The sequence below is a fragment of the Hyperolius riggenbachi genome, chromosome 2, assembly GCF_040937935.1.
Source record: "Hyperolius riggenbachi isolate aHypRig1 chromosome 2, aHypRig1.pri, whole genome shotgun sequence".
NCBI classification, from domain to species: domain Eukaryota; kingdom Metazoa; phylum Chordata; class Amphibia; order Anura; family Hyperoliidae; genus Hyperolius; species Hyperolius riggenbachi.
The window spans coordinates 36,972,592-36,997,683 of NC_090647.1; the positions used below are offsets into that span (position 1 = coordinate 36,972,592).

At 45.1% G+C, this 25,092-nt stretch overlaps 1 protein-coding gene across 9 annotated transcripts in view; it reads left to right on the plus strand.

The window, feature by feature from the left end:
- UVRAG (UV radiation resistance associated) overlaps nt 1–25,092 on the plus strand; it is a 300,947-nt gene that overhangs the window by 274,744 nt on the left and 1,111 nt on the right. For all 9 annotated transcript variants that reach the window (XM_068266640.1, XM_068266642.1, XM_068266636.1 and 6 more), the window contains one exon: nt 21,061–21,152. In XM_068266640.1, the coding sequence (XP_068122741.1) occupies nt 21,061–21,152 (92 nt within the window). The remainder of the gene's footprint in view (nt 1–21,060; nt 21,153–25,092) is intronic.

Consider the following 25,092-nt stretch of genomic DNA (forward strand, 5'->3'; position numbering starts at 1 on the left):
GGTAACATATAGACAAAGGCTATATGCCAGCAGGGGGCACCAACGTGCAGGAATCTCCCTCTCATCCGCCCCCCTCCTAACTAAACATAATGTACCTCCCAAAGAAAGCCTAATTGGTGGTGAAAAAACAAGATATAGATCATGCCGTTGTGATTAAGTTATTGACGAAAGAATAGGTGGAGCGCGGACAGGTGAAAATTGCCCTGGTCCTAAAGGGGTAAAAAACCCTCCGTGGTCAATTGGTTGATTGACATTTCTCCTGAGTTAATGTGGGATGTAGAAGACCATTCTTCAATCTGTTTTAAAGGACAACTGTCGCGGAAATTGATACGTATAATGTACATTTCTCCCAGAGTAAAATGAACTATTATTATTTATTATTTATTTATAAAGCGCCAACCTATTCCGTGGCGCTGTACAATGTAAGAAAAACAAACAAGGGATACATAATGATACAGACAATGATATACATCAAATATGAACACTGATACAAGATACACAGCACTGCTGATTACAATTTGATTTAACATGATGACTAAAATGTATAAATGTCTAACAGAGTGCAAGCAATTAAATTAATAACATTCCATGACACAAAAGGGTGAGAGCCCTGCCCTTGCGAGCTTACAATCTAAAGGAATGGGGTGGAAACAAGAGGTGGGGGAAGTATACAGTATATGTACAGGCAGTGCGTAATTAGGTTATTTAGTGGGTGCATGGCCTAAGCTAGAGAATATGCTTGTCGGAAAAGGTGGGTTTTTACCCTACCGTATATTTTACTTTCAAACGAGATAAACAGAGGAACACCAAGAGCCCCAATAGTGTAGTATGTATTGACAAAGGGGATAGTGACAAAGAGTAATAGTTGTTATACTCACAAGCCAGGGTCACCAATAGGCAACCACTGTAAAGGCAGGTGGGGAGATTATCCTGACCCCACTCAGGAATAAGAAGTCGCTCTCTGTGGATAGTAGAAAAGGGTCGCAACCCTCCACCAAGGGTGGATACAATATTATATAAGAGAGAACAGAAGCGCCAAAAGGATAAAAGGGGTTTTAAAGGAGCTTAAAAGCCAAAAACTTGGTAATTAGAGGAGGCAGTGGTGGACTTACCTCCTCCAAGCAGACACAACACGACTGTACATTCAGTCTATTTATTAACGAACTAATAAATAGACTGAATGTACAGTCGTGTTGTGTCTGCTTGGAGGGGGTAAGTCCACCACTGCCTCCTCTAATTACCAAGTTTTTGGCTTTTAAGCTCCTTTAAAACCCCTTTTATCCTTTTGGCGCCTCTGTTCTCTCTTATATAGTATATTTTACTTTCTTCCTTTGCCGCTGTCACTTTCAGTAAGTAGTGAAAATATGACAGCTCTGCAAGGTTTGGACCAGTCCATCTCCTTATGGGGGATTCTCAGGGCTCTCTTTATTTACAAAAGCACTTCCTGAACAGCAGTTGCTCAGTCCAACTGCCAAAATAGAGTGGAGGTTGGCTGACATGTTTGTATAGATCCTTTCCAGTGAGTGTGTTTGTAAAATGTTTTTAAAGTAGTGAAGAGAACCCCCCCCCCCCATATTAAGAGATGGACTAGTCCAAAATCTGTCAGATTTATCAGCTTTTTACTGCTTACTGTAAATGACATCCTAGGGAAAAGGTAGTTTATAGTGCATTACACTCTAGGAGAAATGTACATTTCATATGTGTGCATTTAAAATTTTACAATTTGTTGCGATAGTGGTACATTATTTATGTATTTAACTTATTTAGCTTTTTGCTAAATGTTGCTACCATTTGTAACGCACATCCTCTCAGGGGCCACAGCTGGTATGTGTCTGCATCTGTCGGTGTGTGTTTGTCCTCTGTAAATGCCTCCTTAAAGCGTATCCAAGATGAAAAACTAACTATAACAAGTAACTTGTTTTTATATCTTATCTAGATAGTTTAGATAGTTTAGACAGCATATCTAGCTGCAAACCGCTTCAACAGTTTATGATTATTTATTCCTGTGATACAGTGAGAGCAGCCATGTTCTGCTTGTGATTATTACAAAGGCAAAGCTGCTCTGCATCTCCTCCCCTCAGCCTGTGAAAACTTCACTCCCCCTCACCTCTGCCTCTGAAATCTCTGGCTAGTAACTCCTCCTCCTCCTGCCTAGACTGAGCTCCCATAAGCCCTTGCTACATGGGTCTCAGTGTGCAAAGGCACTGGAGGAGGAGCTGTGGGTGAGGCTTGTTTACTTTTATATGAAATTAGAGTATTGAAAAAAAAAGTATTTGGCTTGAGGAATGTCATATAAACTATATGCAGGGCCGGCACTGCAATACAGGCAAAGCAGGCAATTGCCCCAGGGCCCCCGACATCTGCAGGGGCCCCTGCGCCAAGAGTGGATTCCCACAGTACACGTTGCAGAGGCTGATGCACTCTGACTGATAAGAATAACGACTGGAGATTTCAACTGGAGCGGGAGTCGCACAGTAGCAGCAGATCAGCTGCAGTCGGGCAATCAGCTGTCTACTGCAGTGCTGTCCCCTCTCTCCTGCGTGCGATACAGAGAGGAGAGGGCCCCTCCCCTCTTTCCCCTCCACTCTGACTTCAAGGGGAGGGGCTGAGTGACGATATGCACTCGGGATGTTTGAGGACTAAGAAGACAAGACAGTCAGAAGGTATCTATGTTGTGGCTGTAGGAAGCACAGTGATGAAGGGAAAGCCTGGGCTGGTAATTGACATCTACATTTATTAGCATGGACACTGTGCACATGTATTGAATAGTGCTGCAGCCCTTTACTTTCAGTTTATGCAGCACGGACTCTGCAGGCAGTGTCGGGAATGCCTGCCATGTGTGAGTGCCCTGACTGGCTGCTGCTCTGCAGGATGGATCTTCCCTGTGTGCCTGGCATGTGTAAGTGCCTTGACTGGCTGCTGCTCTGCAGGATGGATCTCCCCTGTGTGCCTGGCATGTGTGAGTGCCCTGACTGGCTGCTGCTCTGCAGGATGGATCTCCCTGTGTGCCTGGCATGTGTGAGTGCCCTGACTGGCTGCTGCTCTGCAGGATGGATCTCCCCTGTGTGCCTGGCATGTGTGAGTGCCCTGACTGGCTGCTGCTCTGCAGGATGGATCTCCCCTGTGTGCCTGGCATGTGTGAGTGCCCTGACTGGCCGCTGCTCTGCAGGATGGATCTCCCCTGTGTGCCTGGCATGTGTAAGTGCCCTGACTGGCTGCTGCTCTGCAGGATGGATCTCCCCTGTGTGCCTGGCTTGTGTGAGTGCCCTGACTGGCTGCTGCTCTGCAGGATGGATCTCCCCTGTGTGCCTGGCATGTGTAAGTGCCCTGACTGGCTGCTGCTCTGCAGGATGGGTATCCCTGTGTGCCTGGCATGTGTGAGTGCCCTGACTGGCTGCTGCTCTGCAGGATGGATCTCCCCTGTGTGCCTGGCATGTGTGAGTGCCCTGACTGGCTGCTGCTCTGCAGGATGGATCTCCCCTGTGTGCCTGGCATGTGTGAGTGCCCTGACTGGCATTGCTAGACACCAGGGCTGATAATAGTCTGCAGACACCATCCTGTAAGGTCTTGTACAGTGTTATTTTCTGTTTAGGCTGTATTTCCCAGCAGCCTCTGGGAGAAGTGCCTGACATGCCCTGTATTTCACACGCTTGGGTCGGGTGAGGCCTGGATCTGTAGCCATAGTCGCGTGAGCTGCAGGAGTCTGCTCCGTCTGGTGAAAGCCGCCTTTCCATCCTTGTAAAATAGGGGCAGCGTTACCTCTTACCGTGTCACCTCTTCTGTGCGTCTGGACTCTTTACAATGTCCACGAAGACTCCGTGGTTTACTCATCCAGTGAGATCACTCTACCCAGAGTGGCTGGCTGTAAAGGGTTCGCCCCGCAGACTCCCGTCCCATCACCCTCAAGACTTTGACAAATCGTGTTTGCTTTGGACTGTTCCTGTTTCTCGGCACAATTTGATACTTTGACGGTGAGAGGTGAAGGAAAGAAAGCCTTGCGTTGCGGATGGCTGACTCTGGTTACAACTCATTGGAGCGGTAACGGGATCTGCACACCTGTACTGCAGGCCCACCAGACGCTGGGATAACCTTTCCCCGAACCCTGGAAGAGGAATGTCACACCGGAGAGTCCAAGGTTATAAAAGCTGAGCGCCGGCCCCGGGGAAAGAGAGTCTGACTGAGTAACCGGCTTCATTTCAGTGCGCAGGCTGAGCTGATTCACTTACATAAACAATTAGGAGGCTTCATAAAAAGAAATATGATTAGAGTGTGATGAATACTTAAAGCTTCCGCTAAGAAATACTGTAAGATGATTATTGACATCGATGTACCTCCTCTCTACAATACGAGTAATACGTGCTTGTTTGCAACAATCAGCATTTGCCATTTCTTTGAAGAAAAAAAAACTCCAGACACCTCTGACTCCCCTTTGCTTGTACTGAGGTTGTGGTCTTAAAGCACACATGCCAAACTCCGGCCCACGGGCCAAATCTGGCCCTCAAGTGTTTTCCCCACTTTGCATTCTGTTTGGCCCACTCCAGAACACCAGGGAAGCTATATTGGAAGTGAAGCCCTAGATCACCAAGGAAGCCATATGGGGGAAGTAGGGGGAAAGCACTAAACACTAGTGAACTTTATAGGGTAGGCTGGGGGCCTCTAGACACCAGGGAACTGTATAGGGGAGGGTGGGGAGCCATTAGACACCTGGGAACTTTATAAGGGAGGGAGGTGGCCAGTAGACCTTGAGGTTGTCCTGCGATTAGGTCCCAGTGTACAATTTTGGCCCCCTTTGTATTTGAGTTTGACACCCCGGTCTTAAAGGAAGCCTAAAGTAATAGAAAAAAAGCAAGTTCAACTTCTACTGGCCCCTGCAGCCACTCTGTGCCCGTGCCGGTCCTCAACGATCCTCCGGTCCCCTGCCGCGCCCCACTTACGGTTTGAGCAGGTCAATGACCACTGCGCCTGAGCGGCCTTGGCTGCGGGCATCCTTGATCATGCTCCCGTCGCCGGGAGCGTTATGCTCAGTATAGGTTTTTTTTTTCCCTCTGTCCAATCCCATACATTGTCTGGAAGGCTGTCAGTGGTAGAATTGCCGCTTATCTTCTCATTGGCTGCTCTCTTTATGGGGAATGTACTCCAGGTCAAAATGTTTACAAGTTGAGGTTTCAACTCTTCTTCCCAAAAAGCCAAAGATATAAAAATAACACAAGCTCACAGGTGTCCTGGCTTCTGACCAGCACAGGCCTTAGTCTGTTTTTTTTGGGTATTCAGCTAGTTTTTCATTAGAAACTGTTGTAAATATTTGTTTCAAGTGCTGGTTGATCACCTGAATTGTGCATTGTTTTTAACCACTTATTGTCCCTCCATTGAGGGGGTCAAATTGAGTGTGTGTGCATTTATTAAACACACTAATTAGTGCACAAATACACTCACCTAAAGGGTTATGAGGAACACCTCTTCAATTTCTCATGAATGCAATTTTCTAATCAACCAATCACATGGCAGTTGCTTCAATGCATTTAGGGGTGTGGTCCTGGTCAAGACAATCTCCTGAACTCCGAACAGAATGTCATCATGGGAAAGAAAGGTGATTTAAGCAATTTTGGATGTGGCATGGTTGTTGCACTCAGGTACTGGGATTTTCACGCACAACCATTTCTAGGGTTTACTAACAATGGTGTGAAAGAGAAAAAGCATCCAGAATGCGGCAGTCCTGTGGGCGAAAATGCCTTGTTGATGCTAGAGGTCAGAGGAGAATGGGCTGGCTGATTCAAGCTGATAGAAGAACATCGTTGACTGAAATAACCACTCGTTACAACTGAGGTATGCAGCAAAGCATTTGTGAAGCCACAACACGCACAGCCTCGAGGCAGATGGGCTACAACAGCAGAAGACCCCACCGGGTACCACTCATCTCCACTACAAATAGGAAAAAGAGGCTACAATTTGAACACGCTCACCAAAATGGGACAGTTGAAGACTGGAAAAATGTTGCCTGGTCTGATGAGTCTCGATAGTCAGAATTTGGCGTAAACAGAATGAGAACATGGATCCATCCTGCCTTGTTACCACTGTGCAGGCTGGTGGTGGTGGTGTAATGGTGTGATGGATGTTTTCTTGGCACACTTTAGGCCCCTTAGTGCCAGTTAGGCATCGTTTAAATGCCACGGGGTACCTGAGCATTGTTTCTGACCATGTCCATCCCTTCATGACCACCATGTACCCATCCTCTGATAATTCCCATCCTTATCATACTTCCAGCAGGATAATGCACTAAGTCACAAAGCTTGAATCCTTTCAAATTGGTTTCTTGAACATGACAATGAGTTCACTGTACTAAAATGGCCCCCACAGTCACCAGATCTCAACCCAATAGAGCATCTTTGTGATGTGATGGAACGGGCGCTTCGTGCCCTGGATGTGCATCCCACAAATCTCCAACTGCAAGATGCTATCCTATCAATATGGGCCATCATCTCTAAAGAATGCTTTCAGCACCTTGTTGAATCAATGCCACGTAGAATTAAGGCAGTTCTGAAGGGGAAAGGGGGTCGAACACCGTATTAGTATGGTGTTCCTAATAATTCTTTAGGTGAGTGTAGGTTGTTTATAAAGTGTGTTGCACCTCCTCCAGAAACACCTCCTTTGTGGAGATCACCCATACCTTCTCCCTGGCTGGCTAATCCCAATTCCCCCAACTGCTCGCCAGGAACTATAGTAGGAGTGCCAGCAGCAGCCAATACTACGGGCCATTTCCAGAATAACGTGGACTTGTTAAAGTAAAACTGAAGTGAAAAAAGTCACATACTTGCCTACGGAGAGGGAGGCTCTGGATTCTATAGAGCCTTCCCGGTCCTCTTGGTCCAGAACTTTCAACCCCATTGCACATATTCAACCAACTGGTTTATTACGCCTTTGAGGATCTTTGGAAGCACTCGCGCCGCGAGTGCTTCTTAAGATGGGCAGCTCCGTATGCATGCGCAATATGGAGCCGGTCATCTTTGGGAGTACCCAGGGACGTAAGTGCTTCCAAGATCTCCCATTGGTGGCAAATTTGAATGGGGACATCACTGGAAATAGGATATCGAGTGAGGCCAGGGAAGACTCTATAGGATCTGAGCCTTCCCTCTCCAAAGGAGAGTATGTCACTTTTTTTTTTTTTTTTTTTTTTTTTTTTTTTTTTTTACTACACATTTTTGTTGTTACACCCCCTCCTGTACAGAACAGCTGACGGGAAGGTGAGCGGCAGCATGCACCATACCCCCTGCTAGAACGTTCTCCAGTAACTCTGCTGTTGGCCTTCTGGTGACCTCCAGGCCAAGGTCACGTGACTGGGAGAACTTTCCAGTTGTACCTCTCTAGAGTATACGGGTGAATAGACAAGTTTATGTTTATTTGGAGAGCAAAAGTTTGCCTAATTAAAACTTTTTGCACAGCATTTTAGTAAGAGGGCTTTTTGGTCCTTTTTAGCCCATTACACACTCCTAGGCGTTCTGGTTCACCATGAACTTGCTGGGTAGTCTATAACCTTGACGGAGAGGGGTGACTAATTTAGAGAGGGAGTAGAACTCCTTGCGCAATGTAATCTTAGATCGGTGTTCTACATGGCTACAGCCTAGACAGAACATTCTATATCCCACGTCTTCATCAGACATGGCGCTCCACGCAACGCAAAAGCTTTGAATTAAATGGGACAGTTTAATGCACTCTTCATCCTCATGTCATCTATAACAGTTTTTATGAGCTCCAAGAATAGGGACTATTTGTTGTTAAAAGAAAGCCATAAAACGGAACCATCTTCCCAAAAAACATTGGCACGGCATGCCTTGTCATCATCTAGATGTCTCGTAAACGTGAGCGGCGTCTGGATGAAACGAGGCTAATGCACTGTATAAATTCTGTAGCCGGTTTTATACCTTCATCTGAGGAGCTGAAGGACACGTGTTCTGGCAGCCATGCTCACGAACAATAATACTGTCTAGAAAGCCCTCTATATATTGTAATAGTATCACTCGGAGAGGATCTATAACCCTCTTGGTTTATACGTCCAGGACTCTGCGGTTACTCTGTTTGGGAAAAGTACTTTTCACGTAAAATCTAAGTAGAAGTGTTGTATGTATTCGAGCGTCATAAAACCTTCAGGGCTGAGTCAGGCTTGTCCGCCCTAAAGGGGATCTCCAGGCAGACGGGTGGCTACAGAGCTGAGGAAACGTGTCCTAAGAAGGACATGCAGGCAGCCATGTGCGACCACCTGGAACATTCTGGTTTCCTGTGTTGAATGCTGATTTGAGTATCATTTCCAAACTACTCTCCTAAAAGAGATTTGTGGATCTCCTCCACTGAAACCTCACCAGAAACCTTCTCTCGCTGTTTCTCAGCTCTTATTAGCTTCTGTTTACTTTTCAAGAAATGGACTGAATTCAACAAGCTGTTCAGCAAGCTAATTTGCCTAAATTACTCTAGTTGTGTTTGTTCATTTGCCATACTGGAAAACAGAAAGGGACTTTTTTTTTTTTTCTTTACTTACCCGGGGCTTCCTCCAGCCCCATAAGCATGGCTGTGTCCCTCGCCGTCCTCCTGCGATCACCCGTTCAGCTGATGTCCACTCCCCGTAAGCGACTCAGTCGGACTCAGTCTGACTGAGTGACATCAGCCAGGGCCTTCTGCGTCTGTGCATAAGGTCCGCCGATGACGTCACTGAGCCACTTACCGGGGCTCACTGCGGCTAAATGAGACATCACAGGAGGACGGCGAGGGACACATCCATGCTTATGGGGCTGGAGGAAGCTCCGGGACTCATCTCGAAGTCCCTTTAAAGTGTACCAGAGATGATTAAATGTAAAGAATCAATACTTGCCCGGGGCTTCCTCCAGCTCCATAAAAGTTTATTTATATAGCGCCGACATATTACTCAGCGCTGTACAGAGTATATTGTCTTGTCAGTAACTGTCCCTCAGAGGGGCTCACAATCTAGTCCCTACCATAGTCATATGTCTACTGTATGTATTGTGTAGTGTATGTATCGTAGTCTAGGGCCAATTTAGGGGGAAGCCAATTACCTTATCTGTATGTATGTGGCAGGAAACCAGAGTGCCCAGAGGAAACCCACATAGATACGGGGGAACGTACAAACTCCTTGCAGATGTTGACCTGGATGGGATTTGAACCGGGGACCCAGCGCTGCAAGGTGAGAGCGCTAACCACTACGCCACTGTGCTGTCCATGGGAGTCCCACGTCGTCCCCCCCGGTTTGCCTTTCAGCGGCTATCCGCCCAGGTAATTGCTTCAGTCTGGTCCAGTCTGGGTGTTCTGTGCATGTGCAGAAGATCCAGATTGACACAACGGAAGCAATTACCGGGAGTGATTGTGGCTGAACAGCAGACCACAGGAGGACAGCGAGGGACTCGCATGTGTTTATGGGGCTGGAGGAAGCCCCGGGTAAGTATCAAATCTTTACATTTAATCATCTCTGGTTTTACTTTAACCTCCTTGGCGGTTCCATTTTTTTTTTTCTGTTTCATGTAGCTACCCGAGTGGTAGCTACATGAACCACCACTAGAGGGCACATGTGTCCCTCTAGTCCGATCGCCGCCGGCAACAACAGCAAACAGGAGATTGCGTATAGAACGCGATCTCCTGTTTGGCTTCTCCTGTTGCCATGGCGACGATCGGAATGACGTCAGCCGACGTCCTGACGTCAGGCGCACCCGATCCAGCCCTTTGCGCTGCCCGGGAGTGATCCGGGCAGTGCAGGGCTCTGGCGGGGGGGGCCTTTTCCGCCGCTACGTGCGGCCGATCAAGCTGTACGCATGGCTAGCAAACTGCTAGCTGCGCATACAGCACTTTGCAGAATTTAAATCGCCCCACCAGGGGCTGAGATATCCTCCGAGGCGGCTTACCCCGAGCTCAGCTCGGGGTTACCGCTAAGGAGGTTAAGGCAATTTCAACAGATTGTTTGGGGCTGCTCTCCTGCTACATGGAGGTTGGTAAAATTGGACATTCACTGGCCAATCAAAATTGCATGTGTGTATGTACCCTGAACAGATTCTTCAAGGCTGAGGTGGGAGTGTTTTATATGGTCAGCTACTAGTCGTAATCTCACCCACATTTCTTCTGACAGACCTGATCATATTGATCGGAGCTGGATTGATGTTATTGATCCCCCAAAAGTCAATCCACAAACAGTCAATCGATTAGTGGCACTGGTGGGTGGAGGAGAAGCCCTAGCTCTTTAATGTGTCGTGCCATATAGTGTTGGGCAAGGTTCACACTACGGGCCACAGTGGAGAAATTGACATAGTGAAGGATCCTTTGTTACCTATAGGATCCATTTATACATTTCCATTGTGCTAATCTAAAGGGATCCTTAAAGAGAACCTGTACTGAGTAAAGATATTTAAAATAAACACATGAGGTAACTTCAAATGAACATTACATAGTTACCTTGCCATCAGTTCCTCTCAAAAGCTCACCATTTTCTTCTGACAATTATCCCTTCCAGTTCTGACAATATTTTGTCAGATCTGAAATATATCAGTTGCTGTCAGTTATATATAAGTTGCTGTCAGTTATAGCTGAGAGGAAAACGGATGTACCAGGTAATGTCCATGTGTCCCTATGGCTCAAGTGGGCGATGTTACAGTTTAACTGTATGCTGACCAGAAAGCTGTTATGGGTAATGGCTATTTTCAAAATGGAGGACGGAAAATTCCCTTGATCACAGTGAACAAACAGGGCGCGGGACAGGAGAAAGACACTGAGGAGTAGACTACATGGAAGGTAAGTATGACTTGTGTATGCTAATTTTGACTTTTAATTTTCAGTTCAGGTTTTCTTAAAGCCTGGAAAATAAAATCAGTTTTACTCACCTGGGGCTTCTACCAGCCCCCTGCAGCCGTCCTGTGTCCCCCCGCAGTCACGATCTGATCCTCCTGTCACCTGCCGCCAGCTACTTTCGTTTACGGCCGACAGGCTCACTGCGCCTGCTCATGCCTGTCCTCGCGTCTCCTCCTTCGCGTTCCCATCTACAATAGCGTGCTGTGCAGGTGCAGGACGCTATTGTGGATGGGAACGAGAAGAAGGCTATGCGTGGCCAGGCATGTTGGCGAAACAAAACTAGCTGGCGGCGGGGGACCTGAGGGTTCCGTGAGTGACTGCGAGGGCACAGGATGGCTGCAGGGGGCTGGTAGAAACCCCAAGTGAGTAAAACTGATTTTTTTTTTCCCTATGCTTAAAGAGACACTGAAGCAAAAAAAAAATTGATATGATGTACAGCTAAGAAATAAAACCTTAGGAGCAGACACACAAGTCTAATATTGTTTCTAGTACAGGAAGAGTTAAAGAGACTCTGTAAGATCAAAAAAATCCCCTGGGGGGTACTCACTTTGGGAGGGGATAGCCTCAGGATCCTAATGAGGCTTCCCATGCCGTTCTCTGTCCCATGGGGGTCTCACTAGAGCCCTCCGAGCAGTGGCCCGACAGACCCAACAGCCTGTTCAATATTTACCTTTGCAGCCTCCAGCGGGGGCGCTGTTGTGGCTTTTGGCTCCGAAGTAGGCGGAAATACCCGATCTCAGTCGGGTTCGCTCTACTGCACAAGCACCGGAGACTTGCGCCTGCGCAATAGAGCAGACCCGACGGCGATCGGGTATTTTCGCCTACTTTGGAGACGACAGCTGCCAAAGCGCCTGCGCAGGAGCCGGGAAAGTAAATATTTACATCCCCGTTGTTCGGAGGGCTGCAGCGAGACCCCCGAGGGACAGAGGGCGGCGCGGGAAGCCTCATTGGGACCTTGAGGCTTCCCCCTCCCGAGGGGAGTATCCCCCAGGGGACTTTTTGACGTTACAGGTTGTCTTTAAGAAACTCCAGTTATCTTTGCAAAAAAAGCCATTGAGCTCCACGACTTCCAAAGTCGCAGAGAGCTCTGTCTTCTGAAGCTTGTTATCTCAACTTTCCGACACAGTATTTTCTGTCCCTGCAGAGAACAGGTCAATAGTTCACTGGCCTGCAAAGTGCCTTTTTAATATACCGTAGACAATTTTACAAATGAAGAATTGACTATTGGGTGCATGTGAAAAAATGAAAAAACCTTTATTTAATCTAATAACATGATAGATAATGACATAAATATATAAATTTTAAAACCCAATACAAAGATGCATAGTAGAATGTGAATAAGATGAAAATGACCCAACGGACTCCAGAGACAGATCAAGGCAAAAGGGGCTGCAGTCCCCTATGCCCAGATACACTGTTCACTCCTAGTCCTCTATAGAGATTGCTGATAGCTCAACTGTAGCGAGGAGTTCCAGACTTGTAACCATATAACCTTCAATCAATTGTAAGCTGCTTGTAGGTGGATACAGATCAAACCAACACAAACACAGAGTCCACCGATAATCCCAATCGCAGATGTCGGCAGTTGGAGTGATAGTTCAATTTATCATGTACCCTTCAAGGACACCATTTGATTCCAGCTTGATATATATGTGTATGATTGAATTCCACGGAGAAACCAGCAGAGCAAATAAGCTGTACAAGCAAGCAAGATTGAAGCATATGCAGGATAGTAATATTGCAAGCGTGACAGAAGCTTGTGTCCGAAAAAGGCCTCTATGTCAATTGCTGTAGAGTTCAATGCATATTGCAAGTAGCTGCGGGGTTCCCAGACACCTGTAAATGAGTCAAGAGCCCAAAGCCGTAATGCTGAGCATATAGTCCACTGAGTCCCAAAAGCAAAGCAATATTGTTGATGGTGCTAATGGCAAGCTTGAAAGCAGCGTGTAGCCTATGCAGCAGGCAACAGTTTATATACATATGAAAAGACAGGTGTCAATATTACCCCTCCAAGCAGCGTTCTTGCCAGTGATGGATGAATCCAGGCCATTGCGGAGGAGTCTCCGGTAGTCAGTGGTATGCGGATGCCTAATTGCTCGACATGTTTCGCTAAATTACTTTAGCCTCATCATAATTTAGCGAAACATGTCGAGCAATTAGGCATCCGCATACCACTGACTACCGGAGACTCCTCCGCAATGGCCTGGATTCATCCATCACTGGCAAGAACGCTGCTTGGAGGGGTAATATTGACACCTGTCCTTTCATATGTATATGAACTGTTGCCTGCTGCATAGGCTACATGCTGCTTTCAAGCTTGCCATTAGCACCATCAACAATATTGCTTTGCTTTTGGGACTCAGTGGACTATATGCTCAGCATTACGGCTTTGGGCTCTTCACTCATTTACAGGTGTCTGGGAACCCGCAGCTACTTGCAATATGCATTGAACTCTACAGCAATTGTCAGAGGCCTTTTTCGGACACAAGTTTCTGTCACGCTTGCAATATTACTATCCTGCATATGCTTCAATCTTGCTTGCTTGTACAGCTTATTTGCTCTGCTGGTTTCTCCGTGGAATTCAATCATACACATATATATCAAGCTGGAATCAAATGGTGTCCTTGAAGGGTACATGATAAATTGAACTATCACTCCAACTGCCGACATCTGCGATTGGGATTATCGGTGGACTCTGTGTTTGTGTTGGTTTGATCTGTATCCACCTACAAGCAGCTTACAATTGATTGAAGGTTATATGGTTACAAGTCTGGAACTCCTTGCTACAGTTGAGCTATCAGCAATCTCTATAGAGGCCTAGGAGTGAACAGTGTATCTGGGCATAGGGGACTGCAGCCCCTTTTGCCTTGATCTGTCTCTGGAGTCCGTTGGGTCATTTTCATCTTATTCACATTCTACTATGCATCTTTGTATTGGGTTTTAAAATTTATATATTTATGTCATTATCTATCATGTTATTAGATTAAATAAAGGTTTTTTTCATTTTTTCACATGCACCCAATAGTCAATTCTTCATTTGTAAAATTGTCTATTTAGTTTGTTGACATGGGGCATGTGAAGTAAAATTATTTTCTTTTTCAGTTTTGCACTCTCTTGTCATATGCATTAAATGTGCATGTATTACTATACTGCGAATTTAATTTTGGGTCCTTATCATACACCGGCCACCATATCTAGTAATTCTATATTATTTAATATACCGTAGGTCGTTGGGTCTTTGGAATGCAGATTTTGATGTGTCTTGGAACACGGACGTGTCATAGTTGGCAATACTGTTTATGAAAAATCCAATAAAAGTGATTAAAGGAAATCTTAAAACAAATTAAAAAATGAGTTTAATTTACTTTGGGCAGCGACCCCCGCTAAGATGGCCGGCCCCGCACATCCTCATTGCGCTGCTGCGGCTGGGAGATTGTCTACAGTGCACAAAAATTGCTACTGCACATGTGACCAGCACTCCCGGTCCCAGGACCGTGATCAGGGTGCTCGATGCCTCACATGCGCTGACTGGACAGCTTTGCTGGGGTCACCGCTGCTTGCCGGGGGGGGGGGGCTCAGACTGACATTGTGGGCAGAGGAGGACTCTAGGGGACTGCAAGAAGCTCCAGGTAAGTTAAACATTTTTTTATTTTTTTTTTTGACTAGGGTAACCCTTTAAGTGTCGAGTCACACTTTCTTCTGGGGGCATCACATTCAACCGATGCTTCTCTGCAACCGAGCAGGCAATGGTGCCCGTTTTTAACATACTATGGACGCTACATGTAGCATATTTCAATCGACAGTGATGTTTGCGCAATCGCCAACAAACTATGGGTAAATGCTTTGGGACGAAGGATCCCATTCAACTCAATGCCGGCATTGGTCATTCTCGGCAGTAGATGACAGAAGCTTGTGTGAATTAAGCCTCCATATCACAACAGGATGTGGGATTTAGCTTTGCCACATGGAAATCTGCTCTGTCCCATCGCTATAGCAATTTCTGGAGTGATACAATCACAGCAAACGAACAAGTTCAGACTTCTTGTTTAATGAGTAGTGATTTATAGCTGGAGAAAGTTCAGGTGTCACAAGCTATTCCTGGTCATGTAAGCTTTTATAGCCATTGAGCAGTTGTTTGGGATCCCTTTATCTCGAGGACCTTTTGCTATGATCCTCTCCAACCGACTTCTCCCCGGGCCAAGGAAAACACCCGTCTGCTGATCTCTGCATAGTTCCTGCGTTCCGAGGTGTCTCCGGGAGACCTATGTGCAGATAGAATCATTCATCAGAGAGCGAACGTACGTGGAGATACCTGGGAGACCACTCTCTGATGAATGATTCTATCTGCATAGAGAACGTACGTGGAGATGCCAAGCTTTGCTCTTTTCTCCTCGCGATGCCCGGCATGGAACCATTTATCTACACGCTCTATCCCTGGCACGTTGTATTATAACCCGGCATTGAGAATTCCTCTGCCGAGATGCTGGGCCACAAGTCAAAGCATTGCTGAATCACATCGTTCTCGTCTGCGGAGTACATTTCATGACCTAAAAAAGGCCCTCATTAAGCTGTCTCGATGAATTTAGATCTGGCCGTGTTCTCTTCTCTGTTTTCATAGTGTTTGTTTTTATTTGCCCTTTATTCCATTAGCTATTTTTCAGAGGGCTTTGTAGTATGGCAGGGTAAGCCAGGATATCGACGCTGTACTCGGCTGGTTTGGAAATGCAGTGTAGAACTTTTTATTTATCTTTTATTTACTTGGCATGTTTTGTTGTGACCGGTTCTCTTTAAAGTGGACCTGCACAGGACAGAAGGGAAGCAGAGAAATCCACCCCGTATGTATTTAGAGAGTTTAGCCTGTCTTAGGGCCCACTCACACTTGCTAAACGCAAAACGCTAGCGTTTTTGCTAGCGGTGTGCTATGACTATTTCTTTTTTTTTTTTTTTCTTTTTGCGTTGAAATATCGCCATTTATACTTGCCGATTTTTTTTTATTTTTTTTTTTTTTTTTTTTTTTTTTATAGCGATCTTGTTTAGCGCTTCCATAGCACTCAAACATGATTGCTGGGAAATCGCCTGAGAATGGTGCAGGTTACACGTTTGCGTTTGGCGATTTGTGTTAATCACCGGCGATTAACGCAAATCGCCCAAGTGAAAACGTGCCCATAGGGTTTTATTGCACTAGCGTTTTAAAGCGCCAGCGCTTGAGAGATTTGCCGAAACCGCCGGCAAAACGCTCTAGTGTGAATGGGCCCCAATTCCTTCTCATCTGTGACTAATCACAACTTTAATTTGATCTCTCAGCTGTGTCAGCTCAGGAATCCCCTCTGCCTCAGTAGAGCAGCTAATTTGTAAACACAGGATTTTAACCCTAGGTCTTCTACCATGAAAGCAGGAATTAGATACACTGCAGATTTATTGCAGGATTTGTCAGCTGTAACAAATATTTTTGTTTAAAGGTTATTACGCTGCTGCGAGCACAGGGGAAGTTCTGAGTTCAGGTCTGCTTCAAAGAGGTACTGTCACGAAAATCGTAAAAGTTAAAACACACACAAATAAGAAGTACATTTCTCCCAGAGTAAAATGAGCCATAAATTACTTTTCTCCTATGTTGCTGTCACTTACAGTAGGTAGAAGAAATCTGACATTACCGACAGGTTTTGGGCTAGTCCATCTCTTCATGGGGGATTCTCAGCATGGCCTTTATTCTGTATAAAGACATTCCCTGAAAAGGATTTATACAAAGATGCTGGGCAGCCTCCCTGCTCGCTGTACACTATTTTGGCAGTTGGATGGAGCAACTGCCATTCACTAAGTGCTTTTAAAAATAAAGAAAACCCCCCCTATGAAAAGATGGGTTAGTCCAAAACCTGTCGGTAATGTCAGATTTCTACTACCTACTGTAAGTGACAGCAACATGGGAGAAAAGTAATTTATGGCTCATTTTACTCTGGGGAAAAATGTACTTCCTATTTGTATGTGTTTTCAATTTTAAGATTTTCATGATAGTTACTCTTTAAACACTCAGGCGCACATAGCAGAAGTTTAGGAACCGTGTCTGCGAGCTGCGAGGAATTCCTCTGCGCTTTTGGGTACGGAAAGCTGTGTGAATGAAATATGCTGTTACTTAAAATTCTTGGTGATTATTCCTGCAGGGTAATTGCTTTCAGGTCTCCCTTAATATGCTGTTTTTGGAGTTTGATGTTGCCAGCTTTCATATATCTATCATTGGTCAGCGATTGGGCCGCCCTGTAACAACACAAGCCTTTCATACATAACTCGCACACAGCCTTATTTTTTTATTTATTTTTTTTATCTGCCTCCTAACACCCCTAATGTTTCAGAACAGTTTATCATTTCCATATGAATGGCATCAGGAGGGAGCGTCATAGCTAAATGGGTACAGACAGGCTGGGTGGAGTATTGGGCAGCACGGTGGCGTAGTGATTAGCATTCGCGCCTTGCAGCGCTGGGTCCCAAGTTTGTATCCCAGCCAGGGCCCTATCTGCAAGGAGTTTGTATGTTCTCCCATTGTCTGTGTGGGTTTCCTCCGGGTACTCCTGGTTTCCTCCCACACCCAAAAACATGCAGATAAGTTAACTGGATTCTAGCCAAACACAGAGTACTAAACAAAATTGTATATTCATGGCCATATGAGAAGCCTCAATACACCAAATATAACAGACTCATATAGCACTATAAATACAGACGCTAGATACACATACATAGACATTTATATTTCTGACGTTGCGATTTGGCTCTATATTATTCAGGAACTTGTGTGCGTTATTATGTGATTATTTATGGTGGATTCAGTATTGAGTCAGCTTTGTTTTTACCTCTCTGCATTGTTTAGGTACCTAGGAGGATGTGATCTGTTGTGATTAGCAGCACATATTGTCATGTATGCACGCTGTGGCACTGTAAACACTACTGCTGGTTTTTAATTTGTTTTTATTATTGGATTCCTAATAAAGATATTTGTATTTTCACTATGGATGGATATCTAGCGTCTGTATTTATAGTGCTATTTGAGTCTTTGTTTTATATAAAGTTAATTGGATTCCTCCTAAAATTGGCCCTAGACTACGGTCCATACACTACACGATGCACATAGACATAGGACTATGGTAGGGATTAGATTGTGAGCTCCTCCGAGGGACAGTTAGTGACAAGACAGTATATACTCTGTACAGTGCTGCGGGAGATGTCAGCGGTATATAAATACTAAATAATTCGAGTATGGGGTCTGACTACAGATATTTCCTATCCAAGTGGACCAGTCTTCTCTCTTAGCGCTAAGGCAGCCATTGTCCCAGGTATTAGGTGACTGTCAGATGCGGGTGCAAAGTATGAAAAGTATGAAAAAACAGATTCTTGAAGGCTCAATTAATATCAATCCATCAAATGACAATTCCCATATTATTGTGATGGGTTCCTGTAGCAACCATCATCTTCTATAGCACTGTGCTAAGTGACAAACCTTGGGTGCGTAATACTAAGGTAGCAAGTGACTTAAAGGACAGGTTGAAGCAAGAGGGATATGGAGACTACCATATTTCCCTTTAAGCAATACCAGTTGCCTGGCTATCCTGCTGATCCTCTGCCTCTAATACATTCAGCCATAGACCCTGGACATACATGCAGCAGATCAGGTGTTTCTGGCGTTGTCAGATCTGACTGGATTAGCTGCATGCATCTTTCTGGTTTTATTCAGACACTACTGCAGCAAAATAGACCAGCAGGGCTGCCAGGCAACTGGCATTGCTTAACAGGAAATACACATGGCAGCCTCCATATCCCTCTCACTTCAGTTGTCTTTTAAAGGACACCTAAAGGGAGAGGTATATGGAACCTGCCATATTTATTTCCTTTTAAACAATATCAGTTGCTTGGTAGTCCTGCTGATCCTCCGCCTCTTGATACATTTAACCATATACCCTGAACAAGCATACAGATCATGGAAGAGTGAAATCTGGGTAGATTAGCTACATGCTTGTTTCAGGTGTGTGATTCACACTACTGCAGCCAAAGAGATCAGCAGGACTGCCAGGCAACTTGTATTGTTTAACCACTTTATCCACCACTGCAGTATATCTACGTCCTCTGTGACTTCATCTAAGCCATGAGGACGTAGATATACGTCTTATAGATGAAGCAGTGCTGTGCAGGATTGGGCTTGCTTATGTGCACACCTCTGGCATTATCTGATGCAACACTAATTGGCGAAAGGGAATATATGTTCCCTGAACCCATAAATTAGATTTTTACCATTAAAAATACTTTTTTTTTTTTTTTTCAGTTCATAGTGAAAAACACACACTGTAGCATTATTTCAGGATCAAATATATTCACCATAAATTGTTACAGGAACATTAAGTGTTGTGATAAACTGTAAAAATAACCGGTAGTGCTTTTTATTTTTAATCCGGAATTGGTAAAACTGAGAATTTATTTTTTCTATTTTTTTCCCCCTCTTTTTCCCATTAATATGCATAAAAAACAGAATTGTTTGAGGGGAAAAAACGCCATACAATGAGAGCCTCGTTTGTTGTGGGAAAAAAGACAATATGTATTTTGTTTAGGTGTGATAAGTAGGGATAAATGTATTGCTGATTAAATAGGGACATAGCTAAAATGTAAAAACTTTTCTGGTCCATAAGGTGGGAAACGAGGTCTGGATGTGAAGTGTTTAAATGGAACCTAAACTGAGGAGATGGATTTTTCCTTCTAAAATAATACCAGTTGCCTGACTGTCCTGCTGATTCTGTGTCTCTAAAGGTGGCCATACACTGGCCCGATTCGTGGCCGTTTCGACAGCAGATTCAATCCTGGGATCGAATCTGCTGCCATTTGTTCGCGCTAAACACACCCGCCGATCCGATTTCCTCCCGAAATCGGATCGGTCCGTCGATCGCGCCGTGCGGGAAATTACCCTCGATCGCACGCGGGTAGGGTGCGCGTCGCTAGCGGCGGCCGATCCGATCAGGTATACATTACCTGACGCTGGCTCCCGGGCGTCTTCTCTGCATCTTCTCCACGCTGCACCCGCTCCATCCCGGCGCTTCCTGTGTCACTGCAGTGACCAGGAAGTTCAAATAGAGGGCGCTTTATTTGAACTTCCTGGTCACGGAGTGGCACAGGAAGCGCCGGGATGGAGCAGGTGCAGCGTGGAGAAGACGCGGAGAAGATGCCCGGGAGCCAGCGTCAGGTAATGTATGCGCGGGGGGGGGGGGGACAGGCGGCAGCGGCGGCTCCACAGATTGTGATCAGTTTCAGGCTGAAATCGATTCACAATCTGTTTGCAGTAAAGGCAGCCATACGATCCCTCTCTGATCAGATTCGATCAGATAGGGATCAGTCAGCTGGTCGATCTAATGGCAAATCGACCAGTGTATGGCTACCTTAATGCTTTCAGCCACAGCTCCTGAACAAGCATGAAGATCAGGTGCTCTGACTGAAGTCAGACTGGCTTAGCTGCATGCTTGTTTCAGGGGTGTGCTTCAGCCACTACTGCAGCCAAAGAGATCAGCAGGACTGCCAGGCAACTAGTACTTAAAAGGAAACATCCATATCCCTCTCATTTTAGGTTCCCTTTAAAAAGGAAATAAACATTGCAATATACAATAGGTTCCTTAGAAATATGATAATAGCAAATGCAAACAAGGCCTTATTTACTGAGGCATCACCAGTTAGGACTGTCACATGTTCAATCCTGAAAGCTAATTCCCTCCAGAACCGCTGGAATGCGATGATGTGTCAGCTTGTTAATTGTACAGAGCCATAATAATCCAACATGCATACAGACTGATCAGACTAGTTGGTCCTCATCAGTGCATTGCTTCGGTTTTGGAGGTGTGTTTAACTTTCAGGCACAACAAAGAGATGATTTGCATATTCAGCAGTGATGCATTGTGGGAGACCTCATATGCTCACTCCAACCTGAATAATTGCAAATACCTTCTGTTTTAAAAAGGCAACCTTCTGTTTTGCAGAGCATTTTTGTTAAAAGGGCTTTTTTTTCATCCCTCAGCCCCTTACACACTGCTAGGAGTTCTGCTTCACCATGAGCTTGCTGGGCAATCTGTAACCAATAAATGGTATCATTCTGATTGGACAGAAGTGAAATGCTGGAGTTGCCAGAGATTTGTCAGTCTGTATGCTGAGTTATTCCTCCCACTCTGGAGGAAGTAGTGACATTTTATCCTCTTTTCTGTCTTGCAGTTACGATATCAGCATTCGTTGGGGACCCCGGATTTACGACAGACCCTTCCAAACCTGAAATCCTTTTTGGAGTTCGGCTTAATGGTCAGATGGTAAGTGTGGGGGGAGCAGCCGAGGGGGTGATCAATGTATGCTTGATGATACGCTCTGTTATTAAAGAGAACCAATCGGGCAGGACTTCCTGCTCAACTCACTGGGAGTGTTCATGATTTCCTCCCTCAGCCTTGTTAGAGTTCTTTTCCCATCACCTAGTTGGGATTTGCAGGGTGGTTGAGGGCTTTGGCTCCTCCCACTTTATATATAAGCGAAGGATCTTGTGAATTTTATACAGATGACATTACGTGTGGATAAAAGCAAGTGCCTTGTACGCATGTAGGAGGACTGTTGTCTGGCAGGGATGGGCATTCGGTTCCTTAGGTGACAGTTCGGGGCAGAGGCTGTACACTTGCACCCAACACATTCAGTTACTATGCAAGGGGTAGGAGGGCCAATGGGGTGAGAGGACAATGTCCTTGTCAATTCGCCAGATCCATCGAATTCTCAGCAGATGCGGTCTTGACCATATAGCTTTAGTACTAGGCCTAATTTCACGGGCAATAAAAAAAAAAGTTGGAAAACAACTTTATTGTATATTATGCCACACTGTAATGCCACATTAAAGATGAACTCTAGTAACATACAGCATAATGTAGTAGATTATTCAGGATACTTACTTGTACGATAATTACCCTGGTTTCAGCATCAGGAACACTATCTCTGTTATATTGGTATGTAGCCCCACCCTCCCAATGATGTCACAGCCTAGGCTGTTTAGCTATGACGAATTCTCCTCCCAAACCATTTTTGGGAGATCAAGTGTTATTTCTCCTGACCTCAGAACACACAACAAACATCCCGCAGTGATGGTCCCTGCCAGCGGTAAAGGTGTCTCCACCTGTGATACATTTCAATATGTAAATCGGGAAGAGGAAAGATTTTACAATAGGCAAACACTGACTAAATGATCTATAAAGTTGACTTGTTAAAAAAAAAAAAAAAAAAAAAAAAAAAATCAATTTTATTCAAGTTATGTTCAGCAAAGTTCTACTTTGAGCAGCCCTTTAAATATTACAATGTATGTGCCAACAAACAAATAAATGAACCCGAGGTAAGAATAAACCGATGAGATAATAAATTGCATTTATCCTCCTACTCCTAAAAATGAATTATTTTTTTTTTAGATATCCCATAGTCTTAGTTTATATTTACACATTTACAAAGTAGATTGAATGGATTGTTGTCTCTGCTCAGTGGCAACCTATTAAGTGTCCCTAAATTAAAATACATGAACTATTGAGCTTTTTCTAATCCAACTCCCCTGCTTTCAGAAATTGATTCTGCCAGGAAAACTTTCATGGCTGTAATTTGCTTATCAGTGAGGATTACTATATTCAGACAAGGTACCGACAAGACAGAAGCTGTCACTTCCATGCCTAGAAATTAACTCTTTAGGGCAGCAAAATGCAACAAGTAAACAGCTTGGTTATTAATGTTTTATACTCTACATACTGTACATACTGTACAGTTTATCTCATGTCACATGTCACCTCAGGGACACTTTAAAGAGAAACTGTGACCAAGAATTGAACTTCATCCCAATCAGTAGCTGATGCCTCCTTTTTCACAAGAAAGCTATTGATTTTCTCAAACAGATCATCAGGGGGCGCTGTATGACTGATATTGTGGTGACACCCCTCCCACAGTGTGATGTCAGGACCATGTTCCTGACATCACACTGTTGGAACCTTGTTGCATTGTGGGAAACCGCAGCAACTACTTCCAGTGACATCACCTGCCAGCTGTAAAAAATGTCAGCATGTGATAAATGTCCGAATGTTTATCAGGGAGAGGAAAGATTTTACAATGGGCAAACACTGACTAAATCATTTATACATAATTATTGTAAAAATAAAGCACTTTTTTATTACATAATTTTCACTGTTTCTATGGCAGCGTTGTTTGCTGAGCAAGATGCACCTCAGACCCATCATCCAGTAGCGTTCAATGACACAGGAAGAAAGTCAGACTGCTTGTATTGTTTTGATGTAATCCTAAGGCCTCGTTCACATCTGCTGCGCTGAAAAACGTGTTAAAGCGCATGGTAAAAAACGCATGCGCTTGTGCGCGCTTTAGTCCGCGTTTCTGTGCGTTGCGCTGCGCTTCTTTAAAGCACGTTTTGCTTACTGTAGCAGCAGCAGTTGTCAATAAAACTTTGTTTTTGTATGTAAATGTATTTTTTTCTCCAATTAGGGGTAAAAAACGCATGCGCTTCTATGCGCTTGTACGCGCTTCTATGCGCTAAAAAAGCGGACCCATTCACTTGCATTGCTGTGCGCTTTACAGCTCAACGCACAGAAATGCCTGCAACACTACGTTTCTGTAACGCTGCTCAGCGCAGCGCATAGATGTGAACCAGCTACATTTAGTTACATGGGAAAATAAATACCTTGCTGAACGCACAGGGCAGTGCGCTGTGGAAAGCGCACAGAAACGGCCCTGATGTGAACGAGGCCTAATAGTGGAGGTGGGCTTTGAAGGCCATGCTGATGTCTGTGACAGGCTGTCTCCGTAGGCACGGTTACAGGTCCCTCAGTAAGCCATTATTTTGTCAGCACCGAGATGTGTTGCCACGCCAGGCAAACTGTCGCTTTTCAGTTAGCACTTAGTCACTCTTGTCACAGCTCAGCGTCTTTCATGTTAGAAGCTGCCGGCCCGTAGGTGAGAAGTGACAGTGGTTTTCTTTAGCGGAATTTACACGACTCTGGCCTAGTTAGCAGCACTCGAGAGTCTTTCTAGTGGCTGCGGTCCAACTTAAACACGGCCAGCCACAGATCTCGCTGCAGTCATGTTACAGGCTTCGCCAGAAGAAAGACGGGAAGATTGAGACAATAAAAGATGAATCGGAGGTTTGGCAGGAAGGGCTGTCATGCCCCATTGTTTAGCGGTGGGTTTGGATGTCCTCCAGGAAGTCAGAATAGATGGTTTTTGAGCAGCTGCCATCTCTGGTCCATGGCGAGGAATGCTTGTTGAAAACTAGATGTCAGTTGGATGGAGTTATTGCTGCATAGCAGAACGTGTGGAGAAGCATGTGATCCGGTGATAGACAAATAAACATTCGCACATGTCGCCTGAAAGGATCGTACGTGTGAACTTGGGTGAAAGTATTGAGTTTCTACAAGTGGTCAACACTTCTGTGACTGGCCATGCTTGAAATCCTGGGCCGAGGCTATTGTGGCTGTAGTGTGGCGCTTAGTGCTCATCCCCTCCCCTTCATGGAACAGGCTGCTCAGCGGATGAGCAAAACCATGTCTGTACAACAGTCACTCCTGAACGGTCACCTGAAACGATTACTTATGAGTTATCCAAGTTTAAAGTGGACCTAAGCTCTTGCACAGCATACAATAAAAGTACGTATAGTTGAATCAAAATCGGCACTGGAAATTTGGGAGCAGCCGGCACCGCTATAAGCTGTAATGTGACTTACGTCTATAGCCTTGCTTAGTCAGTAATTTGGGTGCCGTCACATAACATATAATTACGGTTATGGCGATGCTGGGGGAATTTATCTTCAAATCAATGTAATTTGGGCGCCAGCAATAGTCGATCCCAGGCCCGTATTTATCTCACAGGAGCCTATAGGTGCAGATGACCTGGCACCTTATACTTCACCCTCCATGATCCTACAAACCCCCATAGTGTACCAGCTGTCACTTCTCCCTTACTTCTCCTGCCTGATGTAGGTAGCTACAGGTGCCCCTTGGTATGAGGTAGCCAGAAGTACCCTCAATATAAAGTAGCTGGAGGTGCCCCTAAGTATTAAGTAGCTAGAGGAACCTCTGTATTAAGTACGGTAGCTAGAGGTGCTCCTGACTGAGAGGAGATCTCTTCAGTGGGATGCCGAGAGCCTGGGTGACTAACCTCTCATTTACATTATGCTCAGGCTCTGCATTGGGAAGGAGGGATGGAGGCACTAGGGGAGGGGAGTGAGCCACC